Genomic DNA, 24,930 nt, shown 5'->3' on the forward strand with positions numbered 1-24,930 from the left:
TGATTTTACCTTCTGAGTCACAGCTCCAACGAAGACCTGTCCTCCAGTGAAAGTGAGTAAAGTTGATTAGAGGAGCTGTGAGAGTTGGGGGAAGGACAGGTGGAAGAAAACAGGTGAAAAGGAAGAGGAGGGACAGCAAGAACAAATAAAGAGCAGGACAGGGGGCCGGGCGTTGGGAGGCTCCAGGAGCGCGGGGCGCTGGCCCAAAGCGGGGCTACGAGACCGGAGCAGGAAGGACCGCGCCAGGTGACGGCCGCACCTGTGCACGTGACCGGCCAGGGCGCCAGGGCGGAGGCGGCTCACCTGGGCCACGTGACGGGGCGGGGCCCCGCCAGGCCCTGGGCAGCGCGGCCACGCCCCTCCCGCGCGGCGCGCCCGGACCCCACGGACCCGAGCGCCGGCGGCGGCGGCGGGATCCTGGGCCGCGGAGGCGGGCGGAGGGAGGCGGCTGCGCGCGGAGACGCAGCAGCGGCAGCGGCAGCGGCAGCATGTCGGCCGGCGGAGCGGCAGTCCCGCCGCCCCCGAACCCCGCCGTATCCTTCCCGGCGCCCCGGGTCACCCTGCCCGCCGGCCCCGACATCCTGCGGACTTACTCGGGCGCCTTCGTCTGCCTAGAGATTGTAAGTGGGGCAGCCTCGGCGAGGGTCGCGGCCCGGGAGCGAGGACGGGCAGCGGCATCCTTGTCCCCCGGGCGGTCTCCCTCTGCGCACGCCTCCAGCTCCGTTCCTTTCGACGTGGCCTCTTCTTGCTCCCCTCCTGGGGTCCTTTCGATGCCCAGCGCAGCCCGAAGCTGGGCGGCGGCGCAGCCACCCGGGCCCTCTGTCCTGGCACCTGTTACGCTGGCACCTGCTTCCCCGCTGGCGACAGAAATGGCCACAAGAGAGAGAGCAGGCGGCCCGGTGGGGCCGAGGATTGGGGACTTTGAGAGGAGAAGGGTGTTCGGGCTTGGGGGCGCCGTCAGAGACGCCTGCTGGCTTGGCCCGGGACCGCGCGGGGCTAGAGCCAGAGCAGGCGCTCACGGCCTCGCCTGTTGCTAACCTGCCATTTTGTTGGGTGGTGCAGAGGTGTAGCCCATGACTGGCGACCGGGAGGCTGCCATCCTAGGAAGGGCGGGGGCGGGAGGTACCAGGAAGAGGGGGAGGAAGGCTTGGGCATTTTTTTTGCCCTTGTTATTATTAGTGTCCTTTGGATTGCGGAGAGGAGCAGGGCTCTGGAAACAGGGCAGGGGACAAGGTGAAGTCTGTACCGTGCCCTTGGTAGTTTCTAAGCAAGTGGGCGGGCCTGAGAATGGAGGGAGAAAGGTACAAACCTGGCTGTCAAGTTCCCCGCTGGCTGCCTTCGTGCCTTCTCCCTTCCTGGGCTCCTTCTGCAACTGCCAGCCTTCTCAGCACGCTTTCTTGGGCCTAGGTGAAGATGAGGTCACCTGGCCTGTCGTGCAACCTTCTTGGGCTAGAGACTTGAGCTTTTTAAGAGGAATTTTATGGAGTTGGAAGCTTTCGGAGCTCGTTGTGGACAAGGGGAAAATGTGCAAATATAAATTGGGCAACCTAAGGTTGCATCATGCCTGAGAATGGCAAATACAGGGTGAAATGTTAGCGAGTCGGTGCTTTTCCTGCAGGCTGGTTTTGTTTGCTCGGCGTGGGGTTTTCATCTCTTACCCCTCACCCCCTCCTTTGAGTTTGAATAACCTGGATTTGAGTTGCTTCGTTTCACTTTTATGCTTGTGGGGCTGGAACGCCTTGTGAGCGTTGGTTTTCTGTTCTATTATGCTAAGGGTGGCTAAGACACCCTAAGTTAAGTTTAGCTCAGATTTGAATATGAAAAAGGAAACAAGTGAGCTACAGTTACGATCGGATCGTGACTGTGAGGCTAGAAGAGGCTGGTTTGAGTCTGAGGCCGTTTCAGAAGCATCTGAGTGCTTGGGATGAGGCACGGGCATCCATGAGGAGAGCGAGGAGAGGATGGCGTTGGGCCGGCTGCACTGCTGTGCGGAGGGAGACACGTTTGGAAGAGAAAGAGGTGGGGACAAGATTTTATAGATTCTGGGTTGCTTTAGTTCCGTGTTCACCAAACTCCATTTGTTTGCATACCTCTTTTAGAAGTTTTTGCCATATCCGCATTCCACCTGTACAAGAGTTTACAGAATGTTCATTTAAATATATTCACTTTCTAAACTTCAGTACCTCCCTTAGCCTCACTCTAAGCGATATTATACATGAATTCTCAAATTTGATATGCTGGTTGTATTTTTTCTAATATTCAAATATATGTTTATATATGTATGTGTATATGTAAAGATATATATATGTATATATGGAACTATATATGTATGTAAACGCCAAGAAGACTTATCCATGTGCCGTCAAATCATATACCATCTCAAGAACCACCTGCAATCATGTGCTACTTTGGGAAACACTGCTTAATTTTGAGGGAAAAAAGGCAGAAGGTGATTTATTCTCTTTCCTCTCCCCCGCCTCCGTATCTCTTTATCTAGCCCAGTTGTTAGTTCTCAACTCCTGCTGTACTTAATTACTTGGGCGGCTTTTAAAAATACTGTTGCCGGCCCAGACTAATTAAATCAGAATCTCTGGGGGAGCGCCCAGAGTCGGCTCGCTTTTTTTAAAAGCTCCCTGGAGGTTCTAATGTACAGTCGTGGCTGGGAGCCACTGAGGGAGGTCTTTATCGGGGCTCTGTGGGCAAGACAGCTCTTCACATTCAAATGTGAATTCTCTCTCTCTGCTGGAATTCCTACCACTCCCCAGTCTAGGACAGATTCCAGACTCACAGAAATATCCAGTCTTTTCCCTTTATCTCTTCATTTCCTCTGGCTTCTTACCCCCGAAACATGTCTAGGACCCATATCTAGATAGAACGGCATCACTTCCAAAAGCTGAACAGTAAAAAACAGTTTACTTTTCACTTTTTATGGCCAAACATCTTGATAGGTTTCAATCTTCGCCCTCCATTACCTCTTCTACTTAAATGTCAACCTTCCTCCTCCTCACCGCACACCCCCAAAAATAAAAGGGTCAAAATATTCCAGTAAAACCAGTGACCTTAGATAAAGAAGAGACCACATTGTAGCCAAACTATAGCTCCTTCTTAGCTCTCATCCTTCCAGACCACTTAGAGATATTGGATTGTATGCTTTAAGAGAGCAGAGATCAAGACCACTTTGGTACCCCTCTATCGAGAACTCCCCTGCTGAGCAGACACACAGAGAGGAGCTAAGTAAACACTTTTGATGCCCCTTTGGTCCCAGCTTTCTTAATTTCCCTCTGATTTTCTGATTCCTTTAAAGTGTTCAGCTTCCCATGGCTCCTCTTCCGAAATCACTCCCTGTGTAAATTAAATGTGAGAATTAGCCAGGAGCAGTTCTGAACTCAAGGTCCTTTCTGAGGACCCATGATTTTAGCCTCTACCAGTGTTTCTAGAGATTCCCCAAACTCAAACTCCTTCTTAATTTTGACCTCTTCTCCAAATCCATCTGTCTTCGTGATTTCTCTATTTATGTCCTTTTGCAGTCTAAAACTTAACACGTGAAAACTGCATCTGACAAAGATAGACTAGGCTATCAATAGTTGGCTAAGCTAATGAGACCGTGATCTTGGAGTTCAGTTCTCACGCTAACCAGTAACTTTGCTTAAAGAATTTGATTCCAATCCCCCTTATTGTACCCCATTCACAGTCTCTCAGGTGTAAGCCATTTGTTGGGGAGCTGATTGAAAAGATACAAATAGTGCCAGCCTAACAGCAGCAGGTAAAACCATTTATAGCACTGGCTTCCTAGGTGGAGAATGTTGCAACCTCGCGTGCTTGGTGTGGTTTCTTGAGGTAGGTGTGCTCCACTCCTAGATACCTAAGTTGTCAGCACCTCGGTTTTTGGAGTCAGCCAGAGTTACCAAGTCATGCTTGCCATAAGGAGTTTAATACTAAGTTAGTTTTGCCAAGTGAAGCCTTTTAGTTTGGAAAACATCAGCTTCAAAAGTTATCATTTTCAAAATCTCTCAATGTTTCTTGAATTAATGCTTTATGTCATTCATCAGGTATGTATTGAATACCTCCTGTGTGCAAAGCCCTCTTCTGGGAGCGAAGACTTGCTGTCACCTGAAAGAGTTTATAACCTAGTTGAGAGAATATGCACAAAAATAACTAGCATTCAGGGAAGAAAGACGTGGTATGGAAAGTGAACCACAGCTAAAGCATTTTCCAGGCATGTCTATCTATAAGAAAATAACATTGGAGCATCTGTACTATTGGTCTGAACAAGATATTTTGGGTTCCTGTTCTCAATGAGCTTATCTTGTATAATGCACAGGAAAGCCGGTATTAAACATGGAAAAGAATGAAGGTCATAATTGAATTCAATGTGTTTCACAGTTTCAGTGTTTAGGAAACTATCTACATTCCCCAAGGTATATATCCACATTTCTCTTTATTGGAGATATTCTAGGACTCTTATTCTCATGCTTCTAACCACAGTGTTTGGGATGCCACAATAATTTTCATTTACTCAACAAATAATTAAGAACCTGCTTTGCATCAGGTCTTATTTTATGCCCTTGGAATAAGATAATTAACATAGCTCCTGCCCTTAAAAGAAATTCCTGTACAGTGAAGTATAAAGCAAGAAAGAATTACAATGTTGTGTTTGAAGTGATAAAACTGATTTATGAAAAGTACTATTAAAAAACAGGGTAGAGTACATCTGGCCACTGGGGAGTCCAGGAAAGGCAGCCTTAATGGGATGGCGACATTTGAGTTTAGCCTTAAATGATGAGTAGACACTCAATAGACAGAAAAAGTGAGAAAGAGAATTCCAGGTAGAAAGAAAGGCATGTGCAAACCTCAGAGACAAGAAAGAGCATGGCATGAAGAAGGTTCTGGCAATTATTAGGTTTTTTTTTTTTTGTTAACATGAGTTGTGGGAAGGTGGCAGAAGAAGGAGAAAGGGCAGGTAAAGTTCAAGTTGTGATTTGCTGAGAAATGATAGACCAAGGCATAGAATTTATTCCGTCTGTGATGGGGAGCTGCTGAAGGACAGGGATAAACTTGATCAGACTTGTGTTTTAGAAATCTTCATGCAGTGAAATTTGGTTATAAATCGGAGAGAGTGGAGGCAGGCAGACCAGTTAAGGGGCTTATGGCAGTAGTCTGGATGAAGGGTGACAAGAACCTGAACTAGGACAAAGGAAAGAAGCAGAGAAGAGAGACACATCTGACGTTTGACGTGTCCTGAAATGATGCTAGACAGAACTTAAATATAATATGTAGCTCAGAGAAATTATGCCAGGAAAATAAATGTTAATAAAAGGATGATGGGGAGGGAGGGGGAGGGGAACAGGCATGTGCAGTCGTGCAGATAAATCTATGGAAGGGATTTCAGGTCATTTTCAACCGAAGTTTTGACTTTAGACCGACTAATGCATAAATGTTCAGATGTATTGAGTTTTCTTTTCTTGCCCAGAAAATAGATTTTGATTGCAAAGGGGAGTTGTATGTTTTCAGCGCTGGAGAGGAGTTATCCATGTAACTAAGGTTTTTCCTTTGCCTCTGGGTTAAAAATCTCCATCCACATGAAAAGACTTTAAAACTTCTTAAGAGAAAATAAACTGATGTCCCTGCCATGGTTATTTTCAACAATCATTTGGCCTGAGTGGCAGCCCTGTAAGAAATATGAAGAAGTGAAATTCAGAAAACTTTAAAACAAATTCCTGAACACCTTGAGCTCCAAAGGAAGAGGTCAGAGAGAGGAGATTTGTTTTATGGAGCCCTATGGAAATGTTGCATCTGGTAGTAGGAGCTGTGAACATGGCATATCTGCATTGACATGTCTGAATAGAAAAGACTGTGTAATGACAAAGGGCAGGAACCGGTCTGGCATCCCCAATATCATGCACATGCAGTACTTAACAAATGCTGTTTGATTGTTCTGCAGGACAAACAGAACAGTGTGCGAAAATATTCTAGAGAAGCTGGATGGAGTGAGGAGGGCACCCTTGGAGTAGACGTCCTCTTAAGTCTTGCCCAGCTCTTAAAATGTCATGATTCTTCTCATCTACAGTTTGACCTGAAGTTCCTGTGTCCTATTTTATATGAAAAGAGCCATGTCCTTTTATCATCACCATATATGACATTTTTAATTTCTGTGTAATAACTTTCTAAAGGAGGGAGGTGAAAAGAAAGAAAAGAGACGAGTTGTACAGTGCTTGCTGATGTCAAGGCATTGACATAGATGAACATTGTTAACCCAGGTGATAGCCAGTTACCTATAAATGTGAAAAGAATATTTTAAAAATCAAGGAAAAATATAAATAAGAATAAAAAGGGGCCAGAACATATTTCGTCCCTGTAAGATATGCTTTCCATTTTATTTATTTATTTATTTATTTTTTTAAAGATTGGCACCTGGGCTAACAACTGTTGCCAATCTTCCTCTTTTTTTTTTTTTTTTTTAACAACTGTTGCCAATCTTTTTCTTTTTCTTTTTAACCTCTGCTTTATTTCCCAAACCACCCCCCACCTCCAGGTACATAGTTGTATATCTTAGTTGCAGGTCCTTCTAGTTGTGGGATGTGGGACGCCGCCTCAACATGGCCTGACGAGCGGTGCCATGTCCATGCCCAGGATCCGAACCCTGGGCCGCCACGGCAGAGCACTCGAACTTAACCACTCGGCCGTGGAGCTGGCCCCTGCTTTCCATTTTAGAGTGACCATCAGCTATTTAAGAAAGTGAAATGGCAGTTCGGGTCAGATGGGGAGGAAGAAAGTGGAACTTATAGCATCCTCAAACATTTTTAAAGCTTTCAAATTTTAGATTTAAAATGTAAATCTAAACAGCAAAGCTTCTTTTGCTTTAGTGTATGTTGTACATAGGCCTCTTCTACAATATGGCATCTCATTGCTTCCCAGAATGCGGCTTGTTTTCCCTTCGTTGATATAGAAAAACAAAACACCTTGCCATCTTGTACCTCTAATTCAGAACTGTACCAGGGCTAGTCCAGGACCAGTCTGGATGAAAGTCAGCATGGTGAGATGACAGATGGGCATGGATGGAGGCGAGCAGGAGGCGGTGGCATAAGGCACAAGATAAACAGTACCCTGGTCAAAAGTTCCAATGGCAATTGTAATAAAATAGGTAAATTGAACAAATTTAGGGCCCTAAGAAGATTGAAAATGGGATGTCTTGAGCTAGACTGGCAAAAGGTGCCAACTTCCTCATAACTTCCCACCCTAGCCTCCTGAGATCTTGTACTAGATGGTAGGCATTGCCAATAATAACTTGAAAATTGAGAAGTACATGTTCTGACTTCACTAGTCTTCATGCCTATTTTTGAACACCCACCATGTTCCGGGGAATAAGCTAGGTTCCAGACAGCAGTGTGTTCCTAGTGTCCCAAGCTGCACTTCTGAAGCATTTTCTTCTAGAATGATTCATTACACACACTGGTGGTTTGTGTTCAGTTCAAGGAGAATGCAACTGAACATCTTCTGTAGAAAGCACCATCCTGGTTTCTGAGCACACAGAGCTGTTTAGGGCAATGCCGCAGACTCTGACCTCACAATCCAGTGGGCCAAACAGGCACATGAATCCATGATTTCAAACCAGCTGTTGTAAGCACTGTGAAGGATACATGCATCAGTAATCATGGAAGCACAAAGGGATGGCATCTAGCCAGGGAAGTCTTTCTGGAAGACGTGGTACCAGAGTTTAGTTACCCAGCAAAAGTTTTGATGGCAGCGTGCTAGGCAGAAGCACGGGCCAGTGTAATGGACTGTGCATGCAGGGAATGAGGGACAGGCTGGAGTGCAAAGATAGGTTGGTAGGGACTGAGCTTGGAGAGGCAGGCAGCGCTCTTACCACTGACTGCAGTCACACTGTGAATGAATTGACGCTTCTATGGGCTGCCTTATAAACACGTCTATCAGTTATTGTATTTGTTGATTGAGTATGTTCCCAGTGAAAGCAGTCTTTTGAAATACAAGTTCTGTATAAAATGGAGTTAAGTGTAGGTAATCTATTCACTGGATGATAAATAGTCTGAACGTGTTAAACGTTGAACATGTTAAACGCTCTTTAACCGTGTAGTTTCATTTGCAGGTACCCAATAAGTCAGCATCCATTAAAATAGGAGGGGTTATCAAGGAGACAAGGTATTCTGAAGTTTCCCAGGGGGAGGGTCACAAACCCCTTTGTGACTCTGATGAAAGTTAGAGACTGTGTCTTCAGAAAAATGCATATGTACTTGTCTAACCAATTGATATGATTTCAGGGAACCAACCCCCGCTCCCCCAAGCCACTCCATGGCGAAAATATAGAAACCGCCGTCCAGGGGCAAGCCTGGTGGCGCAGCAGTTAAGTTCACACGTTCCGCTTCTTGGCGGCCCCCGGGTTCGCCGTTGGGATTCCCGGTGTGGACATGGCACCACTTGGCAAAAGCCATGCTGTGGTAGACGTCCCATATATAAAGTAGAAGAAGATGGGGCACGGATGTTAGCTCAGGGCCAGTCTTCCTCAGCAAAAAGAGGAGGATTGGCAGCAGTTAGCTCAGGGCTAATCTTCCTCAAAAAAAAAAAAGAAAGAACCCGGGTCCAGGCCTGTGGCTGAGTGCTTAAGTTTGTGCGCTCCACTTCAGCGGCCCAGGGTTTCAGTGGTTCGGATCTTGGGCGTGGACGTGGCACCACTCATCAGGCCATGCTGAGGCAGCATCCCACATAGCACAACCAGAGGCGTTCACAACTAGAATATACAACTATGTACTGGTGGGCTTTGAGGAGAAGAAAAAAAAGCAAAAGAAGAAAATTGGCAACAGTTGTTAGTTCCGGTGCCAATCTTTAAAAAAGAAAAAGAAAAAAAAGGGTAGAAACCCTGCTCTAGAATGAAACTAAACTTTGAGGGTGGCAGAATAGCGTAATATTAACAGCATAATCTCTAGAAGGCAATCGCCAAGTTCAAGTCCCAGATCTAACATTTGTTAGCTCTGTAGCCTAGAGCAGGTTGTTAAGGGCTCTCTGCCTCAATTAACTTATCTGTGAAATTGGAATGATAATAGTAATTATCTCTCAGTGTTTGTAAGGATTAAATTAGTACAAATAAAACCCTCAGACTAGTGTTTGGAACATAAGAACTCAATGAATGCTAGCTAATATTTTTGTTGTTCTCATTAACTTCCACCTCTTACTCTAACTCTGTAAGTCAGACTGGGAGACTTTTTTTTAACTCTAGGCTTGGTGGTTGGTTCATTCTCCCTGCTGTAGTGATGAAATGCTCAAAATGTAAATAACAGGAGAATTGGAAAGAGAGGGTTATGTGTTATATACAGAAAGTTTAAATAATGAAGTATTCTTCCTTAGGGGCTGTCTAACAAGTCCTTTATACCTTCAGATTCACTTACCTTTCCCTGTTCTCATTCCAAACATTGACTGAAAATAGGTCAGAGTCAGAATTGGCCGTTTATGTAGTGAATAATAAGAGTATACTAAGATGAAGATGTCAAATTGGTTTGAAAATTATTAGCTAAGAGGTCAGAGGGCATGTTTAAAAGCAAGCTATTAGGAAAAAGGTGACATTGGAAAAGAAAAAGGATACTTGCAAAAGGAATCCTTTGGGGATATAAGAAGACATCCGAATAAGAGACAAATTGGGAAGTCTGTAATCCATGCAGCCAGAATTACAAGAGTCGCCGCTTGCTCAATACCATGTTTTCCCATGGGGTTGTGTATTTTTGCCAGTCTACAGTTTCTAGTGAAAACATGTTTTAACTCCAACTCTGAGGGTTCGGTTCAGTGTGATGTGTAGATGAATACTTCCATGGTTTTCTTATGGGAAGGCCTCAGCCAAGTCATGCCCTTCTGGCTTGCAGGGGCCAAACCAAAGTGAAAAACATATGGTAAGCCACAAAGGAGATCTGTGGTTTTAGGAATGTGTGGCAGTTTAATAACTACAACTCAGAATATATTTGAGCACTTGAGGCGTGTGCCAGGTACATCTAAATCTGCGCTCAGAAGGAAACAGGTAACCGTGTCGCAGGGGACACACATCTGTCTATTTGTAGGAAATGTTTACTTTTGCATCATCTGGAAGTCGGGTTGGTCTTCTTTTTGTAAGAGCGTGAGGTTTGGAGACATGAGTCCTGACTTAGTTCCTGAAAGAAACTTCAAAATGCAGCGCATTTGGGAGTTTTATACATAATTATCAGACTTTTTCAGACACCAGAGAGCAATGGAAGGCAGTGTTAGACAAGAGGTCAGAATGTGGATTCAGATCCCAGAGGAAAGCAACGTGGGTGAACGTGGCATTCCACTCTTCTTCCCAGTGTGTGTCCTCTGCAGTTGCTACGATACTTGATCGACTGGTCTCCCTCAGATTTTAACCATTTTTGTGCTCTTTTCTCCTCTGAAAACAAGCCTTCCTCCAGAGTCACCTCTACTGATCAGGGATGCTGAGAATTACAGTGTGTCTGGGAAATACTCAGCTAAATAACATCCAGAATTACATGAAGCGAGTATACTGAGTGGTGGAATGTTATGAAAAGCTCAGTTTTTAAAGTTGAAGCTGGGTTGGGAAGCTTGGGAGAGAAGGAAGCCTTTGGCAAAAGGAAATCCTGAAGTAGAGAAGAAATAACCGTGTTGAGCCCCGAGTGACCTGTACAGCAGTATGACAGTCTTGCCGTAAGGAAGGTGGACCTCCAAAGTGGGCTTAGTTGTGTTCTCTGGCCTCTATCTTCCCAAGCGACTGTGAATAGGACTTAAATCTGGATTTCCCCGAATCTCTGATCTAGGCATCTAGTGAGTGTGTCTTTGTGAGGAAGGGCTTTCATCCTCCTCCAGCCCCTCCCCCTTCCATGCACCGCACATACCACAGATGGGGAGGCGAATCTGTCTTCTTGGCATAGAAGCACTTAGTTTTGTTTCCAAGCCTTTGAGGTGTTAGAAGGGCTATAATTTTGAGTATAACAAGAACAGTTTATCTGTACTGTTTCACATTGGCATCTGCTATCGAAGCCCTGGTCTGCCTTGAAAGCCTGCTTCGAAACCTGCCTCCCCTGATGACCTTTCTGGATTTTGCTCCCGTTTTTCTTCCTTCTCCCAGCCTCTCGGAGCCCACAGTGTTGAGCTCTTTTTATAGCACCCACTGAAATCTGCTCTGAATCAGATTTAATGGTGTCTATGTCTCCCTTATTTAGAGCTCCTGGAGACGAACCTTGCTGTTTTTCTTTTTTCTTGAGTGTTCTTCTGTGGTGCCCGGCAGTAGATTTGAGACTGACCAGTTTGAGGTCCAGTCCAGGTTTATTAAATGGTATGCTTAATTCCAAGGGATTAGATAGCCTCTTCTTCACAGGTGTCAATTTATCATAAACCCTGTATCATATAATTATGCTTATCTATTTAAATCTGCCTGCCGCTAATAAATAGTGACCAATTGTTTGTTCTTACCCTTTATACTTGCACGTAGGTTCTTAATAAATGACTCTTGAATTAATAGGTGTTTAATAATGATGTATATTTCTTAAACAGTATTTAAAGTAACGTAGATTGATTGTAGTGGGAGAGTAAGAAAAGGCTCCCATGAAGAAGAGCCTGAGAAAAAAAGGAAAGATTTAAGATCTTATCACCTTCAAATATTTATTAAACAGTCTGAAAAAGTAGAGAATCTTTTACCAGGAACATGATTTTTTTCATAGCTACTAACAAGATTGTGGTTAAATTTTTTAATATGCTTTAATATTCATGACTTAGATTTATTTTATAAAACTTCCTATGTTGATTGGTAATTTTTTATTTCAAGTTAGGACTTGAGGTGTACCACCACAAATATGAATTTATTAATTGGTGCTTTAGCTATCATTACTTAGGTGATAATTTGTTATGCTTTCAAAAATGGTTTTCAAAGTAGAAATAGTTGTAAGACTGGGTCTTTAGACACTTGAATTAAAATTTGTATTTGTAACTTTTGGTGGCTTGTGCCATTTGGACATTAAGCAAAATACAAGCGATTGTTGGTTTTTAATATTTGGAGTTCCAGCTGTTTTCATATGGGAACTAGGAGTTTATTTGTTCACTAAGCAAATATCTGAGAGTCTTTTGCGTGCCAGATGTACATGCTCTTATGATACTACCTGTGTGTGTGTGTGTATGTGTATGTTTGCGTTTGTGAGAGTGTTCGGAGGGGGCAGTGAAGTTGATTCCCATTTGCCTGTAGGTGTCTTCAGGTGTATAGCCTAGGTTTTTGTGTTACCAAATCTAGCATAGTGCCTGACTGATAGTTAGGAAAGGATTATTATGTAAATTCATAAATGGCTTCAGATGCAAAGACACGTAAGGCAGCATACTGCCAAGAAGTCTAATAGCGCAGGTGGACTGAAAGCCATGGAATTACAATGTTTCTCGTTGATGTAACATATCACAATACGGAGCTGGTCCAGGGGAAGGAGGGATCCCTGAGCCTGGGTGGAACTCAGGAAAGACTTTTTGGATGAGATGCTATTCAAAATGAGCTATGAATGGGAGTTTCTCAGATACACGTGGGAAGGGAATGACATTGTGGGCCAGCATTTGTCAGGCCGCTGGGGTGTGGAAGAGCTTTGTTTCTACTGCAGATATTTTTTTCTGTAATGTAAAATATGAGGGGCTTAGTGGCAAGAGACAAGGATGAAAAAGACAGGTTAGATCATAAAGGGCCTGGAATGCCATGCAAAGGAGGCATAGCCTTTATTGCTTTAGTGGTAGTATGGAGGAGACCGCTGTTGTTAGATTCATAAAACTGACTGTCTTCAGCCCCAAACAGTTTCTCCTCCTGTGTTTTCTCACTTACTCCTAGTTGCCTAAGCCAGAAATCTGGGTATTTTCCTTGTCTCTTTTGCTGTCATGTCCCACATCTGATCAGTCACTGACTACCATCACATCTACTTCTAAATTTCTCTCTGATTCATTCATTTCTCTCTGTCCTCAGTGCTTTGAATCTAGATTATACTCGGTTGTTGTAACAGTCTCCTATGTGGTCCGTCAGCCCTCCGTCCTTTCCTCTCCAGTCCATTGTCACACTCTAGCCAGAGAGAAACTTCTAAATACAAATCTGATTATGCTAGTTCCTGCTCAGGGTCATCTCTGGTCTCCCATTGCCCTCGGGTGAAGTTCAACTCCTTGACTTTGCCTTCAAGACCCTTCAGCTCGGTGCCCAGCTCACACCTCTGGGCCGTTGCCCACTTGGTGCCTGCTGCTCTCATCAAGCTGAGCTCTGACCTTTAGCTCTGCAGGGCTCTCTCTCAGCTCCCACCAGGTCATCTTAAGACTCACCTCGTGCCCTGAAATAGCCATCTCCTCCCTCTGCTACTCTCTCTAACCATGTCCTTCAGATTGTTGCTTCCAGGGAATGTTTCCTGACTTGTCAAATCTGAATTTAGAGCTCTCACTGTGCGACATGCAGTGCCCACTATTTGCCCAATTGTGACATGTATGAAGCAACGTTTTAATCACTTGCTCGTCTCTTTTCTATGAGAGACTGTTAATCCTGTGATGATGAAAACCAAGTGTAGCTTGTTTACCATTTTACTTCCAGCACTTGGCACGATACCTGATGGGCAGTAGATATTGATTGAATATTAGATCCATGAGTATCGAAAGTACCTATTCCCCTGCCCGGAACATAGTAGAGTGACAATAAATGATGGTAGATTTTATTGTTTATTATCATGTACAACAGCTGCAACTATTATTCTATAGGCAATAATCTCACATGTACAAATAGGTCATGATAAGGACTGAAACGTGGCCCTTAGAAGTAACAAGTTAACAAGTTATGGCTGATCTTTGCTAATAAACTCCCTGAGAAGTGGTGACAGCAGAAGCCAGTGTACAATAGTCCTCCTTTATCTTTAGTTTCAGTTACCCATAGTCAACTGTGGTCCAAAAATAATGCCACGTCACAGTGCCTACGCCATTCCCTTCATCTCATTGCAGAGGCACTGTATCATCTTATATCATCACAAGAAGAAGGGTGAGTACAGTATAAGATATTTTGAGAGAGAGAGAGAGAGAGACCACATTCACATAACTTTTATTACACTATACTGTTATAAATGTTCTATTTTATTCTTGGTTATCGTTGTTAATCTCTTAACTGTGCCTAATTTATAAATTAAACTTTATCATAGGTATGTATGTGTAGGAAAAAAACATAGTATATATAGATGTCAGTATTATCTGCAGTTTCAGGATCCCCTGGGGGTCTTGGAACCTATCTCCTGTGGATAAGGGGGGACTACTGTAGAGTGGTTTGAAGAGTAACAGCAAGGAGAGGAGGTGGAGACCAAGCAAAGATGAATTTGTAAAAATGGTTGACTGAAAAGAAAAATACTTCGAGCAGTTGCCAGAGAGGCAGCAGGGCCAAAGGAAAATATTTTTAGAAATGAAAGAATGCTGGGCCTGTTCAAAGGCTGAAGACAAGAGTCCAACATGAAGGCAGGTGCAGAAACAGGTGTGGAGTCATATTGGGCCTGCAAGTAGAAGCACTGGCCTGCACCTGAGGGAAGAAGGCATCTGGCATAATGAGAGAGAAAAGAGGGTGGGCGGGGTTGCAGGAATGTGCACAGGGGCCTGGGAGAAACAAAGGTGTGGTAAGGGTGATACAAGAATGTTCGCTTCTGTTGCCCAAACCGATTACCGTCTTTCTCTTTTCCTTCAGGTGTTCGGGGGGCTCGTCTGGATTTTGGTTGCCTCCTCCAACGTTCCTCTACCTCTGCTGCAAGGATGGGTCATGTTCGTGTCCGTGACGGCGTTTGTTCTTTCCCTTGTCTTCCTTGGCATGTTCCTCTCTGGCATGGTGACTCAGATTGATGCCAATTGGAACTTCTTGGTAAGGGGTTTTTAAGTCTATTTCAGGAAAATGTGAAAAGCTTATAAATATCTTCTTCTGTCCCGAAATGCCTGATCCCCTGTTCTATCTGTTGCCTATAGTGGGAGAGGAAAGGTCAGACCTCAGGTCGGCTGTGCTGCCATGTGGCTGCCTTGCTGGCCGGCAGGTTCCAGTTTGTGAAATTCCTGTGCTGATAGAGCTGAGCAATCTTTCTGTTACTCCTTTATGAGTTAGATGACCTTTACTCAATGACTGTTTTATTTCATTCAACAAATGAATTACATTACAATTATTGAACTATTGACTAGATGCCTTTGTGAGATGGGTGCCATGACATATATCTTAAAATTTTCCATTGATTTCTGCTTCATATTCTCAATACATATATTCTTTTCAGAAAAGAAGTAGCTATATCTTCTACTCTCCAAATACTTAGAAAAGAAAAGGGGATATTTTATATTTGTTTTCAACTTCTGTCCTCAATTAACAAGAATTGGTAAGTTTTAAGAATTGAATCTGTAGTCAACACAGTTTTTTAAATTATGACACCATTATATTGGATCAACTTATTTTCCCTTCCCTCGTATAATAGAGGGGCCTCTTTCATGATTGTGGTTATTCTTGCTCTAGGACTATCTCAAACTGGCCCAAGGGAGCGTGAATTCCAGTCCATGGTGGACAGGACTTTGATGAAGTTCATGGAGAAACCCTCATTAGGTTTCAGTCACATTTTAGTAGTTACAAACTTAGATTAGGCCTTTAGAGGAAAATATTTGTTCTTGTCTTATTTACAGAGCGTAAGAAGAACTATCATCCCAAATGTTATCAGCACCAGTGATGTGTAGCAAATGTGGCTGCCCATTAAACCAGCCCAGGGGCAGGTGGCCTGGGTGAGTGTGAGGCTAAGGAGGAAGTGCAGAGCAGTGGTTACGGTCATGCACAGGCTTCCATCTTGGGTCTGGTTTGCTTAATAACTGTGTCACTTTGGGCAAAATATTGAACCTCAATGAATTTCAATTTCTTCCTCTATAAAAGGGTAATAATAATACCTACCTCAGCAGATATTGTTATGGAATAATAGAATTAATGTATTATAAAGTGCTCAACTTTGTATCTTATTTATAATAAGTGATCAATAATCATCATAATTCCTTAAACATGCTGACACTTGCAATATAAAACTTTGAAAGTCTGTTTCCTGGGTTGCTCATATGGTGTTTTCCTGCATTTTTGCCTTGATTTCTCATTAATGATGAGAAAATATTTCTAATAATTGGTCAAGTGTGAAGATCAAAGGCCCTATTTAAGTTACAGATAGATGCTTAATCTTGTCTTTCTAAATGCCTGGGTCTCCCATAATAATGTGGGAATGAATCAGTCAATCGCTAATGTTGGTAAGCGCCATCAAGCTCTTTTAGTATCAGGCCCAAAGATGATATTTTGCCAGTATGTACATATAGCCCTACTGGTACTTCACTGCTTGTTAATACATAGTCGTTGCCCCAACCTGCTACCTCTCCCCACATGTTGTGCCCATCACCCTGACCCTTCCTCTGGGACCTTCCTGGACCTCCTAATAGCCCAGCAACCAAAGGATTAATACCTGGAAAAGTACTGAGTCTCTAGGATCCTGCAATGCCCAGCATTCTTTCTAATTGGTTGATGCACATGCCTAACCAATGTTTAAATATTTTTTCAATATCACTGCTGTTTTATTAGACATATGTCCCTACCATTTTTTTTTCCTTTTGCTTATATCAAGTCTTATCTTTGGTGTTGAGGATCCTTTAGGATTCCTAAATTTGTATTTCCCCCCAGTTTGAAGCACTAATATCTGATGTTCAGACAATAAAATGTAAGAGGTGTTTTTCCTTTTTAATTAAACCACTTTATGAAAAGGACAATTGAAATTGGAAAGACCTACTGGTCTGTCTGTGCCATAAGTCACCTGCAGAGTTTATCCTGTGGTTTTATAGCTGGAGCAGTCTACTCTTACCGAGGGAAAAAAATGGTGATAGCAACACACAACACACACAGCAGTGGTTGTCACTGCACAGCTTCATCGTATGGTGGGTACACTTTCAAAGAGCCAACTCGTGCCTTCAAGGAGCTTACTTAAATCCTTGCCATATTTAGAAAGGGCTCCTTTTTTCTCTTCTTATGTGATTTTCTACATGCTGAGTCATTTTTGACCACATGGTTGCTTTGATAGGTTTTGCAATATGTCTTGCACACTGTCAACCAGGAAAATTTTTGAGCCATGGATATCATGGAGTTGTCACCAGATGGTAACAGTTTTTAATTGCTGCATTCTGGAATTGTTAGACATCAATTGCTCAAAAGACAATTGTTTCCTCCTATGATAACAGTTTAATATCGCCTATATTCCATGCATGAAGGAAGCAAGAGTGAATTTGATAAAGAATTTGTTTTCTAGGAGTGTTTGTTGTGGGATAGTAACTAAAACATTTATAGGTTCTAGCTTTTATTGATCAGGAGATTAAATTCACATTTATGGTAGATGACTTCAGTATTTTTTCCCAAGCTTTCTAGCTTTGGTGTAAATGAGGAAATAAAAATATAATTTGTAATGATGTATATTTAATGCTAAAAACTTGCCCCATTCTAGTTTGGGGAGAGAAGCAGGTTTTTATTTTGAGATGGTTTTTATTTATTGGGTTTTTTTTTGTGGAGAGGAAATAATACTATTTTACCCAACTTTAAATAAACGATGCCATATTTATTTTCCCTTCATTGGGAGGTTGGATGTTAAGGAAAGATATACTTTAGAAAAATAAAAGCTAAAAAAAACCATCCTGTACAATTAAATGTTTCCTTTTATTCCCCGAAAGTTACTGTAGCTGGCACACATTTGACCATTTGCCTATTATGGACAGCACTTAACATTGTAAATGTCCCAAGCTATATTTTCTCTCCCCACATTTATTTATTTATTTGGCCTTTATGACAATTTTTTATGAAAACTATTATCATCCTCATTTTTACAGATGAGAAAACTAAAACTCAAAGTGACTGTTGTCCCTTTTTCATGTTGCTGTCGTGTAAACCAGGATCGCCTTATCTACAATGCAGCTTTTTTTTTTAAACTAGTCAGTGAAAGTTTGACCTTAACCTGAGGAGTAAGATGTGGACTTGAGATAAGAATGTAGAGGACAGTCACTTGTTGCTGAAAAAAAATCGAGCTACCCTGGAGGCTGAGTTCACCTGAGGAAAAGGTGGAGGCAAGTGGGTGGCACTCTGGGGTGTGTGAGTACTGGGAAGATTGGCAGAAGAGCAGAAGTGTGTGAAGTACTCAGAAAGGGGATGGGGTCATCTGCCAATGGGCAATACCAAGGGCTTAGGACAAGTGGTTCACAAAGGGTGGTTCCTGACCAGCAATATCAACATCACCTAGGAACTTGTTAGAGATGCAAATTCTCAGGTTCCATCCAGACCTGCTGAGTCAGGAATTCTGGGGATGGGGCCCAGTAGTCTGTGTTTTAACAAGCTTTCAAGGTGATTCTGATGCATGCTAACCTTTGAGAACCACTGGCTTAGATCTGCATTGTCCACAACAATGAGCAAAATTTGTGGAAGACCTTTTTGCACACATCCCACACATAGCAGGAATTGGAATAAGATGTCCAGGATGGCCAAATATAAATGCGGGTTAGCTCTCCAGTGATCGGGAATATTTTCTGAACACCTAATATGTGTCTGGTCCTATGCTGGGCCCTAGAAACACAATGGTGAACACGACAGGCCTGCTAGTGGCCTTCAAAGAGATTGTTGTAGTAGACAATGGCAGTAAAGAAATGATTACACAATTGATACATTAGTTAAAATTATGCTAATGGCCAAGAAGGAAATGCTCAGGGTATGAGAAGAGCACATATGTCATCTTCCCAGGTTCGCTGGGAAGCAGACTCTAAGATGGATTTAGAAGTGCTAGAGATTTTTTTTGAGAGGGAGGAGAGGAAATAACACCTGTAAAAGATAATGGGGGAGGAAGTAGGATAAGGAAGAGAGGTGTTAGAGTGTGATGCCGATTGACAAAGTCTTGGCCAAGTCAGTGAGAAGCTCCAGAACACAGCCTTCCCTTTAAGAATCTGGTGTTGGGCAAAGCAGCCAGTATGCCCGTTGTGCCATCATTAGCTGGATGCTACCCAGGAAGAATGTAGTCTTGGCCCCAAAACAGCAGTCGATCCCAAATCCACTGAAGCCAAAGCTATCAGCTAATGATACTCCTCACAGTTGAATGTCAGGTTCTTTCTTGAAGGGAAATGTATGCAGTGCACGATTATGGATGCTACAGTCCACTTCTTGCACCGTGCAGGTCCACTTCTCCACACATGACTGGGGAGTTGCTCCTCCAAGGTTCCAGTGTGCCTCTCTTCCTGAAAGAGAACTTGAAAGAGAGAGTCTGAAGGGACAAACTACAACTCATCTAACTGGAGTTGATCTTAGGGTCATGACTGGTACTCACTGTCTCCCTCTTCCAATAGCTGTCTTAAACTCCTCTTGTTCAATGCTCCTGTCTCCTGGTCCCTGTGGCTTACCTGGTGTTGTAATCCAAATCCTCCTTCCTGATAACTGTATCCTTTCTAGGCCATTTTCACTGCAGTGGTCATTTTTAGTCACAGTTGGGCAAGAGAGTTCCAAGAGGGCCCCAGATAGATCACCTGAATTCCACATATATTCCTTCCTGCCCTCCTGTGTGTCAGCATCCCTTCCTTCTACTGATGATAAGAGTAAGCTACTCTTGTCAAGATGGTGACTCCTCCTCTTGCCTTTTGGTCCCTGGACACAAGGAATCCAAAGTGCACAGGCAGCAGCCATAGCTTATAGTTCAATGAGATGCTTGCTGTACCCTCTAGCAAGGGTACACCCCTTTGGGGACCAGGACTTCTGCTCATGCAAAGCCCAGAGTTGCAGGGACAGCAATCACAATCTTCTGTCAGGTCATTGGGATGATGGTAGATGGAGAAACTCCTATTTCCACCCCTTGATTCCCATTCTTCTAATGAGGACACAACACCATGTAGAAAACTCTTCTTCACTGCAGCTACTGCATCCTGAAGGATGGCTACACATCCTCACGGAGTAGTGCTCCAAGCTGTGCCTTCAGCCAGCCATTCTATCATGCTATCAGGTCAGCAGCTTCTAGATGGTGCAGTATATGATACGACTCATGGTCCTGGGCCACTTCTCACTCTCCCTTTGCTAAGAAGTTATTCTCTTGGTCAGATGCTGTGTTGAGTGGATGGCTCTGAATCAGGAGTTCTGTAAGTCCCTGGATAGTGTGGTGGCTTAGGCTGTGAGGGAAGGAAATCAAATCCATACTCAGAATGAGTGTCTGTTTTTGTGAGAATTAACTATTATGCCTTCTAGGAAGGAAGGAGCTCAGTTTCATCAGTTGGCTACTAGGTGAGGATAGTGCCATATCAGGGTCTCAGAGTTGGTCTCTGTTGCTGTTAGGGTCAACATTCAGAAGAGGCAGTAGCTAGATCAGCTTTGGCAATTAGGAGGCCATGCTATTGGGCCTTTACGTAGCCTCCTCTTCCCAACCATGGCCTCTCTGTTCATGTGCCCATAATGCCAGTCATCAAGTGGCTGATGACAGAGTCTGGCTAGCATGAACTGGGCATGTCATTTTCCCTGTGTGGAATTCCAAGGTGAATGCTTCTAGGAGGCGTTACCATCGGACAGAAAGATCACATTTCGGACTTCTTGCCTAATTCCATATGTCCATCTCCCTGCTCCATACTTCCTTGTCTCTGAACTTTTAGTCTCTTATTTTCCCAGGGCCCTGACCAACCTGCCAGACCATTTACCACTAACCGTGAGTCTCTGTGTATTCTCCCCTTGGGCCACTTTGCTTTCCAAACAAAGTGCATGAAATGCTGCACCACTCATAGTTCCATCCATTAGGAAAATATTTCCTAACCACTGTCTTTCAATGCCAACCCTGAATGTGGCTACAGTGCATAAATAATGCAGCTGCTGTCCCTTTTCACCTTGCAACCACATGTTGTACCACCATAAACAAGCTCAGATTTTTTCTTTCTCCTTTAGTTAGGCATAAGGGAACCCCTCCCCCATGTGGCTGTAGGTGTGAGCTGAAGAAGGAGGCAGTACCATTCTAGTAGGTGTTGTGGGGGCTACCTGCTCAGGCAGCTGACTCATGCCCTCCAGCCCAGCTCAGATTGCTCTCAGATGTGCCATTTCCATCTTAAGAAGGCTTGCTGTTGGCCTGCCTGACTTTATGAGTTGGTGGCTTTGATAGAACTCAATTCATAATGGGAAGTTCTGGATACTTGGTCACTTAGTGTCTCGAGATCAAGTGTTCCTCCTCTACAAGGGCCCAGTAGTACACCAGGAGCTGCTTTTCAAAGACATGCAATTCCCCCCTGCAGGTTACATGCCTGACTCTAGAACTACAGGAGTCTACCTAGTGATCTCTCACTACATACTACATCTCCTCCTCCAACACCTTAGGGTACATATGTTCCTGTAGATAATATGGATAACTGGATAGTATGGCCCAAACCATACAGAGTTAGAGTACAAGAAGTTTATTGGATGGTAATACCTATGAAAGATGAAGGGGGAAGAAACAGAATTGGACAAGGAAAACCTTCACCATAATTCTATTCTGATACTCCTGAAAAGGGGAGACGAGACAGAATTAGGCAGGAATAGGCAGATGGCATATGGCATGGTGGGGGGCAAAAGTAGGGGGCAGGTGCAGATGGTAATTGGTTGTGGGAAGAGGCTTTCCAGTCAGAGACAATACTGTATGTAAAGAGTATTAATCTTGTGTCTGACCAGGCAAGGGCAATAATAGGAAAAATAAACAAATGGGATTACATCAAACTAAAAATCTTCTGCACAGCATGAAAACCATCAGCAGAACAAAAAGACAACCTAACAATTGGGAGAAGATATTTGCAAACCATATATCTGATAAGGGGTTAATATCCAAAATATACATAACTCATACATCTCAACAACAAAAAGTCTAACAACCCAATTAAAAAATGGGCAAAAAATCTGAACAGACATTTCTCCAAAGAAGATATACAGATGGCCAACAGGCCCATGAAAAGATGTTCAACATCATTAACTATCAGGGAAATGCAAATCAAAACTACAATGAGATATCAGCTCATTCCCCTCAGAATGGCTGTAATTAACAAGACAGGAAATAATAAATATTGGAGAGGGTGTGGAGAGAAGGAAACCCTGGTACACTGCTGGTGGGAATGCAAACTGGTGCAGCCACTATGGAAAACAGTATGGATATCCCTGAAAAAATTAAGAATAGATCTACCATATGATTGAGCTATTCCACTGCTGGGTGTTTATCCAAAGAACATGAAAACACAAATGCATAAAGATACATGCACCCCTATGTTCATTGCAGCATTATTCACAATAGGCAAGACTTGGAAGCAACCTAGGTGCCCATCAAGGGATGAATGGATAAAGAAGTTGTGATATATATACAGAATGGAATACTGCTCAGCCATAAGAATTGATGAAATCCAGCCATTTGTGACAATATGGATGGAGCTTGAGAGTATTATGCTGAGTGAAATAAGTCAAAGGGAAAAGTCAAACACCATATGATCTCATAAGTAGAAGATAAAAACAATGACAAACAAACACAGAAACAGAGATTGGATTGGTGGTTACCACAGGGAAGGGGGGTGGGAGGAGGGTGAAAGGGGTAATTAGGCACACATGTCTGGTGATGGATCGTGATTAATTTTTGGGTGGTGGACATGATGTAATCTACACAGAACTCAAAATATATAACGATGTACACCTGAGGAAAAAAACGTATCAACCTTGAGGTATAGAGTGCTTCCTATGGACCGAAATGATGCTGAAGTGGCTGAGGTTCAAAGAGATGTGAGGGTGACATCAGATGAGGCTGGTGAAGAAGGCAAGGGTCGTATTATATCAAGAGTTGCAGGCCCTGTCATCAAACTTTTCCTGTCCCTTTTAAGATAAAATAAGCCATTTCTGAGAGTCATTTCTGAGACTCTACCTCAGTAAATTAAATAAATGCCTAGTGATCTCAAATATATTTTTCTCCTAATCTTTAATTAAGATCTAGCTCTGTTACATTTAATCCCTAAACATTGTGACATTTGGATTTTGACCTTCATCAATTAACATTTTTTGAATAACTACATGTGTTCGATCATTTCTCTTATAGATCAGACATGTGGCAAGTATGTAACACCTCTCTTAAATCTTTTGAAAGCATTTGTGAGTCGGTTAATAAATTAGAGGTGTTAAGGAGAAAGCATTTTTAGCCCTGTCCCTTTGTAGTTCCCACCCCTGGTTAGTTAACTTTGTCCTTATTGTTCTAGGCGTGGTAAGAACAATTCCTGTGGACAGCTTTGTTTGCTGAATGGGCATTTACAAAGGCAATGCAGTGTTCTTCTTCTGTAATATTGCTGTATCAATAACAGTTTGATAGGGAGGAAAGAAAGTGGACTTTGAAGCCAGACAGACCTATGCAGATTTGAGTTCTGCCTTCAAAAGTTCATCTTTGCGTGACTTTGGGACAGTCACCTAACTGAAAAAAAGAAATTCCCTGTTTGTAAAGTGGGAGTAATAAATAGTGGTTGTAAGGATGAATGGTAATGAATGTAAAGTACATGGTGTGTGGGAGCTGTTAACAAAGATATGCAGCAACATGTTGATGGCATATTAATTCAGGTGAGACGATGTGAATTTTAATAGGTATATTTCACGTTAGTGCCAGCAACATATGAAAGAACCTAATAACCATTGAGTTTTGTATGAAAAGTCCCTATACTTTTTATAGAAGTTTATGATATATTATTTGTTTTTTTAGAATATCAGAAGATAAGTTATTGAATTCTCTGATTTCATAGGTCTTCTGTATCTTGTAGTGTATGAGGTGGCAGTTGAATGGATTAAAAACAATAATTGCTCAAAAATAAAATACCTAATTATAAAATGTGTATATGTATTATTTACCTATATAATTGCTACAATAATATAGTTATATAATAACTATAACAAGATGTAATTTAAATGGTATTTCATTTGAATTTTAAGGACAGCATATATTATTTCTTTTTTATGTTATGTTAATATTGATCTCTATGGCACCTTAATCTAAACTGAAATTATATATTTTATTATAAAATTCACTGTATTAAAAGGTTTGCCACTGTGCCAGTTACACTGGGTCGGTAGATTTTTGTTTGGATTCTAATAGCTTGACCTTGCTAGCGCAGCCAAAATAAATGGCAAATGTAGTTAAAGATCGTTTGATTGATATGTTCCAATCTTCCTGAATGTAAATTTCACCATTTGAAATAAAGAATAACAACAAAATCTGAGTCTTTTCATTGTCGATGTCGCTCTTTTCCCTCCTCCCTCAGGATTTCGCGTACCATTTTACAGTGTTCGTCTTCTACTTTGGAGCCTTTTTACTGGAAGCAGCAACCACCTCCCTGCACGACCTGCACTGCAACAGGACCGCGACTCTGCAGCCGCTCCTGAACGATAACCAGTATAACATAAACGTAGCAGCCACAGTAAGTGTGTGATGAGGACAGTTTACCAGCACTTCTCTGCCACTGCCAGGGTCTCCAGGAAACTCCTCAGGCAACAATAATTTTTTTTTAATAATAGATATTAGCATTAAATATATAACAGCTATTTATCTGTACAGTAACCTTATGAGCAAAGTACTATTATTACCCCCTAGTGCTGTTGGTGATGGAACTGAAGCACAGAGAGGTTGACATTCATGCGAGATTATAGACAGTCTGTGGTAGTGGTTGGCCTTGCCGAAGAAAGTCTACTTTATAAAAAGAACTAATTGTGCTTTTCACTTCTTGTAACTTCAGACCTGGTAAGGGAGATGTGTTCTTCAGTGTTCAAGACCTATTGGTAATCCATTTTAATTTAATGAATATTTACCGAGAGCCTACCATGAGGCAGGTAATTTGCTGGGTGTTGGGGACGGGGATGAATAAGGCACAGTTGCCACCACTGAGGAAAGTCCAGGTGTGTAGGAG

General features: G+C 42.7%; 1 protein-coding gene across 1 annotated transcript in view; it reads left to right on the forward strand.

Moving 5' to 3' along the window:
* The first annotated feature begins 326 nt into the window (after positions 1-326).
* The window catches only part of MAL2 (mal, T cell differentiation protein 2), a 29,243-nt gene continuing 4,639 nt past the window's right edge, over positions 327-24,930 (forward strand). Inside the window, exons 1-3 of the mRNA XM_014867699.3 lie at positions 327-620; positions 14,687-14,857; positions 24,289-24,444. Of these exons, the coding sequence (XP_014723185.1) occupies positions 489-620; positions 14,687-14,857; positions 24,289-24,444 (459 nt within the window). The 5' untranslated portion in view covers positions 327-488. The remainder of the gene's footprint in view (positions 621-14,686; positions 14,858-24,288; positions 24,445-24,930) is intronic.

This window comes from Equus asinus, chromosome 12 (genome assembly GCF_041296235.1).
Source record: "Equus asinus isolate D_3611 breed Donkey chromosome 12, EquAss-T2T_v2, whole genome shotgun sequence".
In the NCBI taxonomy this organism is placed as follows: domain Eukaryota; kingdom Metazoa; phylum Chordata; class Mammalia; order Perissodactyla; family Equidae; genus Equus; species Equus asinus.